The 15,447-nt window shown below is 34.4% G+C and overlaps 1 protein-coding gene across 2 annotated transcripts in view; it reads right to left on the reverse strand.

Annotated features, from left to right (window-relative positions):
• Nucleotides 1–15,447, reverse strand: part of LOC115210262 (TATA element modulatory factor) — a 65,835-nt gene that overhangs the window by 34,851 nt on the left and 15,537 nt on the right. The window contains exon 5 of one of the 2 annotated variants that reach the window (XM_029778747.2): nt 9,099–9,137. The exons of the other annotated variant lie outside the window; for it this stretch is intronic. Within the exon in view, the coding sequence (XP_029634607.1) occupies nt 9,099–9,137 (39 nt within the window). The remainder of the gene's footprint in view (nt 1–9,098; nt 9,138–15,447) is intronic. 2 annotated transcript variants of the gene reach the window in all.

Below are 15,447 nucleotides of genomic sequence, written 5' to 3' on the forward strand. Positions count from 1 at the left end.
TACATTGCTTTTCAACCACATGGTTCTGGGTTCAGTCCCATTGCATGGCACCTCAGGCAAGTGTCTTCTACTATAGCCTTGGGCCAACCAAAGCCTTGTTAGTGGATTTGGTAGACAGAAACTGAAAGAACCCTATCATATGTATGTGTGTATGTTTGTGCATTTGTGTTTATCCTTCACTATCACTTGAATACTGGTGTTGGTGTGTTTATATCCTTGTAACTTAGTGGTTTGGCAACAGAGTCTGATAGAATAAGTACCAGAATTAAAAAGAAAATAAGTACTGGAGTCAATTAGTTTGAGCAAAATTTCTCAAGGTGGAGCCCCAGCATGGCCAGAGTCTAATGACTGAAACAAGTAAAAGATGAAAGAATAGGGTTTATTTTTTTTTTCTCTTGAGATGGTATCTTTCATTTATGATAAACACTTGCTTCAGGCACTGAACAAGTTAATGAGAAGTCAATACAAAAATACAACAAGACGCCTTGTGGTAATCTGATTAACATAGAGAGTAGTATGGTAGTTACTTGTCATATAACTTTTCGACACTCTTCTTTTTCATAAGGGTTAGTGCACAGCATAAGAAATGTTGGCAATAACATTTTAGAAAAACCATTTTGCCATTAGGCCCTATTTGTGGTAAGGTTAGCAACTTCATTGAACCTGATATTGAAACTACCAAACATGCTACAGATCAACAGTTTCCATAATAGATAGTAACTCATAAATGAAACAAAGCAAGATTAATACAGAACAGAGGTCAGTAACAGGGGGACACTGAGGTATTCTTTGTGGGCATCAAACCTTTTCTAAAATTTATTCAAATTTAATGTATTTATGAGCCATTGAGCAGCTGATAGCTTTATAAAGTCTTTTGTGCAACAAAGCATTGAATTTTTGCTTACATAAAGGTGCAGGAGTGGCTGTGTGTTAAGTAGCTTGCTTACCGACCACATGGTTCCGAGTTCAGTCCCACTGTGTGGCGCCTTGGACAAGTGTCTTCTATTATAGCCTCAGGCTGACCAAAGCCTTGTGAATGGATTTAGTAGACAGAAACTGAGAGAAGCCCTCATACCGTAAATCCTCGAGTATAATCTGCATTTTTTCCCCAAAATTTAAAGGTCAAAATCCCTAGTGCATAGTATAGTGTGTAGGTGTGAGAAGCATTTAAAACAGCCATATCTGGCCAAGATATTCTACCTGCTTTACTGTTCAAACTGGCCTGAATGAGCTTCTCACACCTACCCTATAACATCACCCTAAAAATAAACAATCTCATCATCAAAATCTCAAATTTATGAGGTAATGCATAATTAATTCAAACGATCTGATAAAATATGCATAATATTTCACAGATAAACAGTGCAAGCACGGTTTTATCTTGATTAGGGCACAATATAAATTGTGACAAAAATTGAAATCACTATCACCTCTCATTCATATCCAGCAAACTGTAATAAATTATAAATTGATATTAATATTTTATAAAATCATAATACATTGATATATATATATATGTGTGTGTGCATACAACACACACACACACACGACTGAATGAACAAATGAAAGTGACACTCAAAATATCTAGAGTTATCTATATACGAATAGAACACATTTTTCTTAAGGAGAAGTATAGTTGATGGAACTGATACCATTATATTACTAGAAATTATCTTATCAATTCTAAAGAGATAAAATATAAAGCTGACTATGACAGAATTTGAACTCAGAAACTAAAGAAATAAAACTAAATACTGAAATGCAATTAATCCAATACTGTTTTGGGTTTCAACACAATTACTAGCATCCTACTAAAAACAAAAATGTTGGCACAAGGGTGGTTTTGTAGGTACTAATGCCTCGAGTAGCTGAAATGTAAAAATGATTATTTAGTTGTTACATATTAGTAAGTTAAAGCCAAAGAAGAAAAAAAAAGCATAAAACAAAGGTTTTTCAACTAGGGGTGTCCATACCTCTTGAGTGTATGGAAATCAAAAGCTGGGAGTATATATATTCATATATACATACATATATATATATATATATATATATATATATATATATATATATACATATATATACATATAATCTCTCAATCTTTAGTATCATTTTCTATAAATAAATACAAAATCCTTATAATTCCCTTTCTTGTTCTGTTCCTGGTTATCCATGTTAAGTAAAACCAAGCTATTCATCTTTTGGAACTAATCTGACATGTAATAGGACTAGAGATGATGATGATTTCAGTAGTCTGGCAATGAGGATATAGGGGCATATTGGACAAGTTTCGATGGGTTTGGAACCATAAAAAGGTCAAGAACCTCTGGCAAAGTGACAACAAAGTTAGTATAAAATATGACAAATTGTAAGCCAAATATATATCTTGAAACACATCAAATTTCTCCACCCATGTCATATAAAGTAATTAAATTGAAATACAAAAATAAACAAATAATAATTGTAAAAATAATGTTAATTTGAAAGTTACTTTGAAGAGGTTTTTAATTTTTTGTAGTAAATCTCAAACATAATTTATGACAAAAAGGAAAAGAATATTTTTGTAAATACATTGCTGCAAATAGTGTTTATATATTTACTAGGTAAAAGTAAAAGCTTGATAAATAAAGTAGGTGAGTAGAAGACATTTACAATTAAACTGATTTAGAGAATCAATTAAAAAATAGAGAATGCCAACATTCCATTAATTTACCATATTTAGTAGTATGCTAGTTCAAATTGATATTTAAGCTGTTGTTAACATATTTAATATAAGGAGCATTAAAAATCTAACTAGAAAATAATTAGGTTGTGAGGAAAAAAGACATTATTAGTTAATGACTAAAATTATTTTATTTATTTTGCTATAAGTCCAAAAGACAAATCAAAATGTTTTGGTCTCATCATTGAATCAACTGCAGTGATGGAAGATTCACTATGTAAATGTATAAGATTGCATAAGCCTTGTGAGTGGATTTGGTAGATGGAAACTGAAAGAAGCTGTTGTGTGTATATATAAATATATATATATATATACATAGCATTGCCTTAGTAGCACAAGAAAAAACTTTCGAGCGAGGTTGTTGCCAGTGCTGCTGGACTGGCTCCTGTGCAGGTGGCATGTAAAAAACACCATTTGAGTATGGCCGTTGCCAGTTACTGCCTGACTGGCCCTCATGCTGGTGGCACGTAAAAGCACCTACTACACTCTCGGAGTGGCTGGTGTTAGGAAGGGCATCCAGATGTAGAAACTCTGCCAGATCAGATTGGAGCCTGGTGCAGCCATCTGGTTCGCCAGTCCTCAGTCAACTCGTCCAACCCATACCAGCATGGAAAGCGAACATTAAACGATGATGATGATGCACATGTGGTTGGCAATTATAAGTAAGTTACTTTCTAAGCAAATTAATATTTGTTTAATATGACATGATTTTGGACAGAGTAACTGCAGCTACATTTAAAATCAAAATAAACATAATTTAATGGTTTATCAATTTTATATCATAATAAAATTGGAATTTGGAATTATTTTAGTCCATGTTATTAACTGAATTTGCTTCTCTCAGCACAGTGAAAATAACTGAGTTCATGTAACAGAAAGCTACTTAAAGAAATCTTTGGTTGGATATAGTTTTGTATTACCTCGATTAAAAGGTGATATAAAAGGCCCAAAGCAAACAGTTTAATAATAGAAATAGTATTAGTAGTAATAACAGAATGGTAGCAGTAGTGATAAAAACAGCAACACGTGCAGTAGTTTTAGAGTTTACACAAGAATACAAGGAAAAGGTAAAGTAATATTACAAAGAAATATGTAAAAAGTAAACAGGTTGTTTAAAACAGTAAAATATTATTTGGAAAGGTAAGTATATGCATTATTGTATATAGTATAAATGCATGAGAGTTTACATACGTGTATGTGTGTATTGGTACTTTAGTAATTATCAGGTTGTCAGCTTTGAATAATTTAATGAGTTGAGTCAGCCACAAATTTTGTTTGCATTTTTAACAAGTAACCTAAGGAGGCAAGCTGGTAGAATTCTTAGCTCAGAAGCTACTGCCCTTGTTCCAAAATTTGAAATCATTTTAATAAATAACCTCCTACCATTGTCATTGGCAGTTTTATGATATATATATATATATTTATACACATATATACATATGTCTGTGTGTGTATATATAATATATATATATATATACATAGCATTGCCTTAGTAGCACAAGAAAAAACTTTCGAGCGAGGTTGTTGCCAGTGCTGCTGGACTGGCTCCTGTGCAGGTGGCATGTAAAAAACACCATTTGAGTATGGCCGTTGCCAGTTACTGCCTGACTGGCCCTCATGCTGGTGGCACGTAAAAGCACCTACTACACTCTCGGAGTGGCTGGTGTTAGGAAGGGCATCCAGATGTAGAAACTCTGCCAGATCAGATTGGAGCCTGGTGCAGCCATCTGGTTCGCCAGTCCTCAGTCAACTCGTCCAACCCATACCAGCATGGAAAGCGAACATTAAACGATGATGATGATGCACATGTGGTTGGCAATTATAAGTAAGTTACTTTCTAAGCAAATTAATATTTGTTTAATATGACATGATTTTGGACAGAGTAACTGCAGCTACATTTAAAATCAAAATAAACATAATTTAATGGTTTATCAATTTTATATCATAATAAAATTGGAATTTGGAATTATTTTAGTCCATGTTATTAACTGAATTTGCTTCTCTCTGCTTCTCTCAGCACAGTGAAAATAACTGAGTTCATGTAACAGAAAGCTACTTAAAGAAATCTTTGGTTGGATATAGTTTTGTATTACCTCGATTAAAAGGTGATATAAAAGGCCCAAAGCAAACAGTTTAATAATAGAAATAGTATTAGTAGTAATAACAGAATGGTAGCAGTAGTGATAAAAACAGCAACACGTGCAGTAGTTTTAGAGTTTACACAAGAATACAAGGAAAAGGTAAAGTAATATTACAAAGAAATATGTAAAAAGTAAACAGGTTGTTTAAAACAGTAAAATATTATTTGGAAAGGTAAGTATATGCATTATTGTATATAGTATAAATGCATGAGAGTTTACATACGTGTATGTGTGTATTGGTACTTTAGTAATTATCAGGTTGTCAGCTTTGAATAATTTAATGAGTTGAGTCAGCCACAAATTTTGTTTGCATTTTTAACAAGTAACCTAAGGAGGCAAGCTGGTAGAATTCTTAGCTCAGAAGCTACTGCCCTTGTTCCAAAATTTGAAATCATTTTAATAAATAACCTCCTACCATTGTCATTGGCAGTTTTATGATATATATATATATATATTTATACACATATATACATATGTCTGTGTGTGTATATATATATATATATATATATATATATATATATACACACACACACACACACACACACACACATATATATACTAAGAGAGAGGGGTGGTTGAGTGAATCCTGATGAAATGATAAATAACTGAATGAATGATAAAGTTGGTTCAATCATTAGCCTAAGATGCCAAAAAGACCTTTGCAGTCTAATTTCAGAGTGAAACTAAAAATATACATGAGGAAACATTTATAGGCTGACTTTGAAGGAGTGATGCCAGAGCTGTGAAATCTTGCATGCAATAATTTCAACTCTTCTTATTAATAACTTCAGTTTTTTTGCAGATAAACTGACATTTGACTGTTCAAAGAAGACTTCAAAAATAACTAGTAGCAACTTCTCTTGAAAATAGAGAAAATTTGGCAATCTTGGTGTGATCAAGTATCTAAAGAAAAAGGGTTTAGCTGCCAACAAAATCCATGCTGACATGGTTGTTACATTAGGCAATGACATTCTAGCTTTATCAACAATGCAAAAGTGAACAGCTGAATTTAGGAGGGTAGGAGAAAGTCTTGAAGATGACCCTGGGTCAGGACATCCTACAACTGCTACCACTAGGAAAACATTGTTATGTTCATCACATGGTAATGGATGACAAGCAACTGATTATAAATCAAACAGCCAATGCTACTGGTATATCCTGTGAGAGAGTTGAGAATATTCTGCACAATGAATTGGCATGATGAAGGCTGGTCATGTCAAGGAGAAACCTGACATTGTTTGAAAAAACACTTGGTTGGAAACCAGTATCACAGTGACGGAGATATCATATCTGCTGTTGATGACATTTTCAACCAACTGGATGACAGCTTCTTCACCAATGGTATCAAAGCACTGCAAGACCAATGGAAGAAGTGTGTGGACTGCAAAAGGAACTATGTTGAAAAATAAACCACTTTTGGTCACATTTCATGAGAGTATCTTGGTCAGCCTATGAACTTTTCAGTCAACCCTTGTATAAATGACCTAGTTCATTTATTTGATTTTATATCTACTTCCAAGCTAACATGTGTTAGAAGGAATCTGAAAGAAGTTCATTGTGTGTGTGTGTTTGTTTTGTGTCTGTCTTTGTCTCCCTACCACTGATTGACAACTGGTATTGGTGTGTTTATGTACCCATAACTTAGTGTTTCAGCAAAAGAGACTGATAGAATAAGTAGCAGGCTTTAAAAAAATAAGTATTGGGTTGACTCATTCAACTAAAAATTCTTCAAGGTCATGCCCCAACATGGCCACAGTCTAATGACTGAAATTAGTAAAAGATAAAAGGGGAATAATAATATCATCACTTGTAGTTTAGTGAGTTTTGGTGAAGCACAAATGTGAACAAACACATACATATGATGGGATTCTTTCAGTTTCTATCTTCCAAATCCATGCACAATGCATTGGTTATCATCCTCATTGTTTAACATCAATTTTCCATGCTGGCATGGGTTTGATAGTTTAACAGGAGCTGACCAGGCTCCAATTGTCTGTTTTGGCATGGTTTCTATGGCCGGATACCCTTCCTAAAGCCAACCACTTTACAGAGTGTGCTGGGTGCCTTTTACATGACACCAGCAAGAGTGCATTTTGCAGGGCATGAGTATATATATATATAATATATATATATATACACACATACACACAAGTGCATGAGGTCAAAGGCTGAGAAAGGCAAAGAGGAAAACAAACCCAATGTAGAACTTAACAATTCCAGTAAATATGAAATCAGGAAGGAACTGTCTCCATCATACAAAACTTGCTGTATATTTATTTTTCATAACTATATACTAAGTAATTATGGTCTGGCCATCAACTTATATCATTATGCAAATGAGTTGCTTCATTTACCAGTTTTGTTTGCATTTTCATCTTGATCTTTTATCTTTTAACTTTTACTTGTTTCAGTCATTGGACTGCAGTCATCCTGGGACACCACCTAGGAGGGAGTCAAACAAGTTGACCCTTGGACTTCTTTTTTTTAAGCCTAATACTTATTCTATCGGTCTCCTTTGTTGAACCACTAAGTTATAGGGATGCAAACACAACAACACCAGTTGCCAAGCAGTGGTGGGGGACAAACACAGACACAAAGACACACACACACATCATCACATCATTTAACGTCAACTTTCCATATTGGCATGGGTTGGACAATTATATATATATATATGTTAGTTAGTTAGTTAGTTAATTTGGCTCAAAAGCAAATAGCAAGGCCATGTAGGGGGACATGGAGTTAAGTACAGGGTGGTGTTCATGTAAAGAGTTCAGGCCACTTGAGGTCCAGGGAGGCTTTGAACAAAGCGGTCGTCGGCATCTTCACCATCTCGTCTGGCAGCTTGTTCCACGGATCCGCAACGCGGACGGAGAAAGCTCCTCTCCTTCCATTGAGATGAAATCGTCGCAGGTAGAGCTTTTCGGAATGACCCCGCAGCCGACGCTCTGGAGCAAGAGTGAAGAACAGCTCTTTCGAGAGGTTACACTTTCCGCTTATAATATATATACACACACACACACACATACATACATACAATGGGCTTCTTTTAGTTTCTGTTTACTAAATCCACTCACAAGGCTTTGGTTGGACCAAGGCTATAGTAGAAGACACATGCCCAGAGTGCCACACTTATGCCTACTTGTGCCTATGTGTAATTTCTGCTGCTATCGTTGGTAATTAGAGAGGAAGAGGTGAGTGAATCTTGCTGGGTTGTTAAATAAGAATGAAACATGATTTGTTTAAATCTTCATTCCAAGCTAGCAAAACTTAGAACATATGGATGAGTCAGTGTGTTTATTTGGTCATAACACATACTGTACTAGTACTTTAACAATTATTGTCAGTGCATCAACATTCTACTATTATGCAAACGAGCTGTGCCAGTAGTTTGAGAGAGAGAGAGAGAGAGAGAGAGGTCAATGAAACCTAATGAGTTGTTTAATAATAAAATCAGTCAGTTCAATTCCCATCCTAAAAACCCAAAGTGGAACTTTGTAGCCCTAATTTCCACATATTTATTCATAACGTCACTGTATCATTAGTATTCTGGTGTACATCTAGCATGTGAGTACATGTGTGTGTGTATATATATAAAAATTATATATTATACTAATTATATATATTATTTGTTATTTATGTATTGGTTTATGTCTATCACTGTTTGAGTTGCATAATAGTGGTTTTTATCTCTAATTCATATTATATATATATATATATATATATAATATATATATATATATATAGACATGTACATATACATATGTATGTGTGTGTGTGTTAGTGGTAATGAACTGAGGTAAGTACTAATAGCAGGGCAGGAGTTGGGTATAAATATTTAATATATAAATAATTATGGTCAAAGTCTCAATACAATACCCTGGGTTTCCTGTTAGTGGAGTTGGTCTACTGTCATTCTTTCAGTTGACAAAAAGACTAATAATTAGACCTTTTGTTAACAAAGGATGTCAATGAACCAACTCCACTGACTCAGAAATCCAGGGTATTGATGATGAGATCTTGACTGCAATTTACATTATATATATATATATAATGTGTGTGTGTGTGTGTATACACACACACACAAATACACTGTAAATGGTAAATGAATTATAAAATAACCATATATGTGTTCGTGCATGTGGTGTGTGTGTGTGTATATGTATGTGTGTTTATATGTGTCCACATACCCGCAGCAACTTTGGTAGTGACCCAACAGTAACTTTTAGTTTACTTACCTTACAGAATTCCACTGTTTGTCTAGGGTTCAATTCCGCCTATAAGTGGCAATCGTAAGACCAAAATGAATTTAGTAATAAGCATGCAGCCAAACCCGAAATATAAACATACAAGTTAACCCTTTAGCATTTAAACTGGTATATCTGATCCAAATATTCTTTATGTTTTATGTTCAAACTGGTCAGATGCAGCCTCTCATACATACCCTATAATGTTATTCTAAAAATAAACAGTCACATCATCAACATCGTGAAGCTACAAGATAATGCACGACTAATTCAAAACAATGTGAATAAATAAGCATTACATCTGACAGAGTATTCTGCATGCTAAAGGGTTAATAAGTTGCCAATGTGTTCAAAAATCCCATTTCAGTAGAAAAAAAAAACAAACTGAAATCTAAAGTTTGAAAGAGAAACTCAAGTAAAACAAAAACAGTGCATACTTAGAAATTGATAGTGTTGTGCTTTACATAGAGAGATATACATGCATGCATATATAACAAAATAAGCCAAACTTCTGGAGTACCAAGTTTGCTTATCCCAGCAAATAATGCATACATGCATGCAGCTCTGAACTAAAGTTTATTTTTTCCTTTATTTTTGTGGGGTTTAGTCTGGAGTAAGAGCTTCACAGGCCTCTGAAACCAGAGAGAATGACATGGATAAAGTTCATAATGTTCCTCTTGACTGATATGTGCAGGGAGGAATTCCAGAGAGGGGGTCAATATTCTGGTGAGGGAAATCTGGACAGAGTGGTTAGTAAGGGGCCTGTAAAACAGACAGAATGTGGACATTGAGGAAGAAGAAATTTGTAATTATCTCAGTAAAGGTGATACAAGACAAACCAGCTCCAAGAAACAAAAGCCACTGTAGTAGTAGTAAAAAAAAACTGTGGCATAACACTTGAAGAAATACTAAAGTTTCTATTTATTCAGAAGACATAAATCTACTATGAAAGTGAACCAATGGTTCTCTTTCATCAACAATACTTAGGAATTAGGGATGGGTAAATTCTGGTTCAAGCACCCCATATAACATATAACCCTGCATAACCTCAAAGCCTGGTGAAGGATGACAAGGAAGAAATAAATAAGGAAGGCATGGTTGTATGTTAAAATGTTTACTTTGCAAGTGCATGGTTCTGGATTTGATCATACAGCACATCACCTTGAGCAAGTGTCATGTACATGAACCTCGAATAGATGGATGGATGAATGTATGCATGTATATATGTATGCATGTGTGTGTGTGTGTGTGTGTGTGTGTGTGTGTACATATGTGTGAGTGAGTGAGTGTTTACATGTTTGTGTCTCCTTGCTTGATATTGCATAATTGTTGTGAACATTTCTAGTAAGGGAGAAACATTATCTTGCTTTGAAACAGGTAAAGGTGAGCAACAGGAAAGGCATCCAACCATAGAAAATCTGCCTCAACAACTTCCATCTGACCCATAAAAGCATGGAAAAGTGGGCATGAAAACAATGAGGATAAGGAAATAGTGACAAATACTATCACTTTCTACGCAAAAGTGAAAATTTTGAATGGTTTTAGGATAAGAGGAGGTGAGAAAAAAGCAAGAGGCTCATGTGGAATGAAAATTAAGTAGGAGGTGAGCTGAGAGGGAGAGTGAAATGAGAGATAATTTTCACCTATACCTCTGTAATTGTCACCCTTTTTAGTTTAAAAATATGTATACATCTACTCTACTTTTCATAAAGAGTTTGACATCAGACAATCTTTGTTCACTGTGTGAAATACCCTCTTGACTTGTTAGACACTGACATTTGTGCCCTTCTCATATGGAGCCAGTTTTAATTGCCTTTTGATAATTGTGACACATTCTCTAGAGATGGAAAATATTTTAAATCAATAATTTATATTTACTAGTGGGACCTGTAAATATTTCACGGAATTCATGGTAAACTTATTGGGTTATTTCTGAAAACTTTATAACAAAAAACCTGAAATCATAGCATGTGTTGTATCTGTATGAAAAGATAGTCACTAATCTGCTAATCATTGAAAAGTGAAGGAACTGGAATACAATGATTACTTAATGCACTTTATATACACCCTTTATATACTTTATGCACAATTTTATAAACTGAATACACAGCACTCTCCCTCTTTTTATCTCTCCCTTTTCTTTCGCTTTTCTCCTTTCCCTTCAACTAATCATGTAAAAGCATAACAGACAGGCTAAGTAAAGGAGGGAAAAAAACTTAGTTAAAAAAAATACACATTTCACTTACCACCACCTCACCCTCCCCTCCCTTCAACTATTCGCATGGAAATGTTATGGACAGGCTAAGTAATGGAGGAATAAACAGAATTATTATAAGAGATTTGATATACTTATTTTTGTCTATGTTGTTCAAAAACATGACACTGGCCACTCAGCTATTTCTCTTAACTTATTTTTGTATAAATTACACAAATTACTATTTAATAATTGTGACTCATCCTCCAGAAACAGGGAATATTTTAATAGATCAAGAATTTATGTTGTATGGTATTTGACATACTTGTATCAGTCTCAGTCTCTCTCTCTCTCTCTCTCTATATATATATATATATATATATAGAGAGAGAGAGAGAGAGAGAGATAGATAGATATACTCTCTCTTTTACTTGCTTCAGTCATTTGACTGCGGCCATGTTGGAACACCGTCTTTATAGTTGAGCAAATCGACCCCAGAGCTTATTCTTTGTAAGCCTAGTACTTTTTTCTAAATGATTGCTTGTCTTCATTTCCTGTCAAGTACCAACTAAAAAATTGCTACAAAAGTTGTCTATTAACCAGTCAGAAGCCTTATTAAAAAGGTATATAGAAGTGACAGTAAATAGTCTTTTGATAATAGAAAACTCATGAGAAAGACACACACATACATATAGCTTTAGATCTAGACATTTATAGGAAATATTCCTTTACATTCAGGATCCTCATTACAAAGGTGTGTGTATGTGTGCGTGAGTATGGCTACACGGCTAAGAAGGTTGCTTCCTGACCTCATGGTTTGGGGTTCACCCGCATGAATTCCAAGTATGAAAAAGTGGACATTAGAATGATGAGTAAAATAAGGCTGAGCTTGAGTCGGAAAATTTACGAGTAGTAGTAGTACTACTACTATTTCTACTACAACAACAACAACAAAGAAAAAAGGGAAATATGATGTGATCATACAAGATGAAAATGTCACTAGTAGTTATAAAAGAACAAGTAATTAAGAATGGAAACTAATAATAAAAAATGTAAAAAAAAAAACCAATACTAAATTGTAAAATATGAATAAATTGTTGAAATAATGAATAATTGGGTGTCTTTACATGTTACCAGCATGGGTGCTTTAACATGTCACCGGCATGGGTGCCTTTTACGTGTCACCAGCACAAGTGCCTTTAATGTGTCATTGGCACAGGAGCCTTTCATGTGTTAGCAGCTCTGGCCACAATTACGATTTCACTTAACTTGACACATGTATATATGAATGTAATAAAACATAAGAAACAAAATCTAGGACAAATGGATAGTTATTAAGTAGGTATTTGTATATGTTCATTAGCAGAACATAAATATAAAAATGGTAGAAAAGGTATAAAGTATGGTGGCTTGTCTACAGAGCAAAGTAAAGATAGTGTGTGTGTGTAAAATAGACATGGGACAAAAATTGGTGGCGACACATAATGAACTAACATCATGTTAGGAGTGGTAGAAGAGTTGAATGTGGAAGACATGGGGAAAAGGTAATGAGTTAAGGATCTTTAAAACAGGAATGGTTGCAGTGATTTTTTCAGTGGGATTGTCCTGGTTAAAATGTAGTAGACTTGAAGTACTTAAAAGTTCTGAAGTTACATGAAAATAATTTTTCAGAGTGTGAGTCTCATATGAATCTGCCAGGCCGAGAAACAGACTATTTTGGTCTCCAGTGAAAGAATTAGCTTAGTAAATAATTTTTCAATCTAAACTGTTTCCAACCATTAAATCTCAATATATTCAGATAGTGATATTGTCTCATCTTGATTTGTGCATGATTGTGAAGAGGTGTATATTGTATGAAGTTCTGAAGTTGGTGGTTTGACAGATGAAAATTTTTGCTGAATTACCAGCATAGACATTGCATTGGTAAGCTGCTACTCTAGATAGGTATATGGAATCTAAGAGACAAGAAAGTTGGTTCAGTTAGTGTGAAGATTGAGATCCTAGTTAATTTTGTTGTCTAGTATGGTTAGAAGTGATAGACTGTTCTAGGTTAGGGATAGCAGAGTATGAGATTTTAATTGTACTTTTGTTAAATATTTAGTGGTACTTATGTTGATGGAGAAAATGCTTTTTTACTGGAGAAAAATAATTTGGCAATAGAAGTAATGACCTTTGATTCAAAAGTGGATTCAACCATGTAGTATTTCTTTGTCTATTCTTACAGTTGGTTGGAGTATCTGTGGATTTAATAAAAGTGATTTTTTTCCAGAAAGCCACTGTGCTTCATTGTATCACCACAACGATAAACATTGTTTTTGAAAAATTTGTTCATTTGCTATCAGACTAGATATTATAAAGGATATATTTTAAAGATATTTCTTGGATGGTTTGAATTTCTGAGTATATAACCAGGAATCTCATTTGGTTTGTGAAAAAGATGGTACAAGAAATTAGAGACATCAAGAAAGTCAAATATTTTCAAATTGATTTGGATAGTTATAAATATATCACAAAAATTAACCCTTTAGCAATTTACATTATTCTAGCAAAAGTTATACTTTTTTTAATCATGCATTGCCTTGTAGCTATGAGATTTTGATGAGGTAACTGTTAATTTTCATGTGAAAAATCATTCGAGCAAGGTCGTTGCCAGTGCCGCTAGACTGGCTCCTTTGCAGGTGGCACATAAAAAGCACCATTTGAGCGTGGCCATTGCCAGTACCGCCTGACTGGCCCTCGTGCTGGTGGCACATAAAAGCACCCACTACACTCTCGGAGTGGTTGGCATTAGGAGGGGCATCCAGTTGTAGAAACTCTGCCAGATCAGATTGGAGCCTGGTGCAACCATCTGGTTTGCCAGACCTCAGTCAAATCGTCCAACCCATGCTAGCATTGAAAGCGGATGTTAAATGATGATGATGATGAATATTGCAGGGTTGGTATGAGAAGCAAGATCTAGGCTGTTTGAACATATAAAAAGTAGAATATTTTGGCTGGATATGGTTGGTTTAAATGCTAAAGGATCAAAGAACCAGTGGAGATATTTTTTCTCAGTGAAGGTCATGGTTTCAGAATTGCAAAAGGTGGTTAAGAAAAACGAAATTTGATTTTAAATTATGCAACAAGAGTAAAGCAACAAACTCACTAAGCCCCCTCTGTGTTACTAGCATCTGTTCCAACACCAACTGTTCTTTCCAAGGATTTCTCCATCCAGAGAAAGTGTTTTTAGAATAACTTGAAAATAATTCTTTGATATCACACTTTCCTGTACAGTCATTTCCACAAACAAAATGAGACCCTTAACTATATACACAGAAAAGTCAAACCAACCTAGAAATATCTTAAGAATATTGTCAAAAACATATCTCTTGACAACTTCTGATGGGGTTAGCAAACACTTTCTTTGCTGAAACACTGACAGTCATGTTGTAAAAATATGAATAAATTCATTTACAAAGTATTCAAAATTCAAAATTGTGTTCCCTCCTGATTGTGGGTTCCCAAAAGTGCCAGTTTTTCATCTCTCACTCTCACACACATACTATGACTGTAGCAAACAAGAAACAATATTTTAAATGTCAGTTTTCCCACTAAACTCTGCATTTGAATAAATTGGACGTGCCCTTTATTGAATGTCAATTTAAACAGGTTCACACACATACACACATGTGCATGCACACACACACACAATATCTGCAGCAAACATGGAACAATACTTAAAATATTTATTAATTTTCCCACTAAACTGTGCATTTGAATGCTCAAGGTATGCCTTTTACTGAATGTAAATGTCACAAAATGCATGCACACACACATGCACACAATCTCTATCAATATGTGTGACAAAAATAAGACTGAGTGGTCACTCAAACTGCTTGAAATAACAGCCAAATCTCCTTCAAACCACACATAATCTTAATAAAGGAAAAAGATACTTTTCATAATGCAGTCCCTGATATACAAAAAGACAAGTCGCATTGGAATGCATTAACATAGGTCTACTCAATAAGGTTTAACCTGGGGCAAAAGAGCAACTTAAGGTAGCTTTATGTGGTAATCAATGACATAGTCTATAAACAGCCATTCAAATCGCTAGATATAGCAGCCAAATCTTCCTCAAATTATATGCTTACAGTCTTTAAAAAG

Source organism: Octopus sinensis, linkage group LG4, assembly GCF_006345805.1.
Source record: "Octopus sinensis linkage group LG4, ASM634580v1, whole genome shotgun sequence".
In the NCBI taxonomy this organism is placed as follows: Eukaryota; Metazoa; Mollusca; class Cephalopoda; order Octopoda; family Octopodidae; genus Octopus; species Octopus sinensis.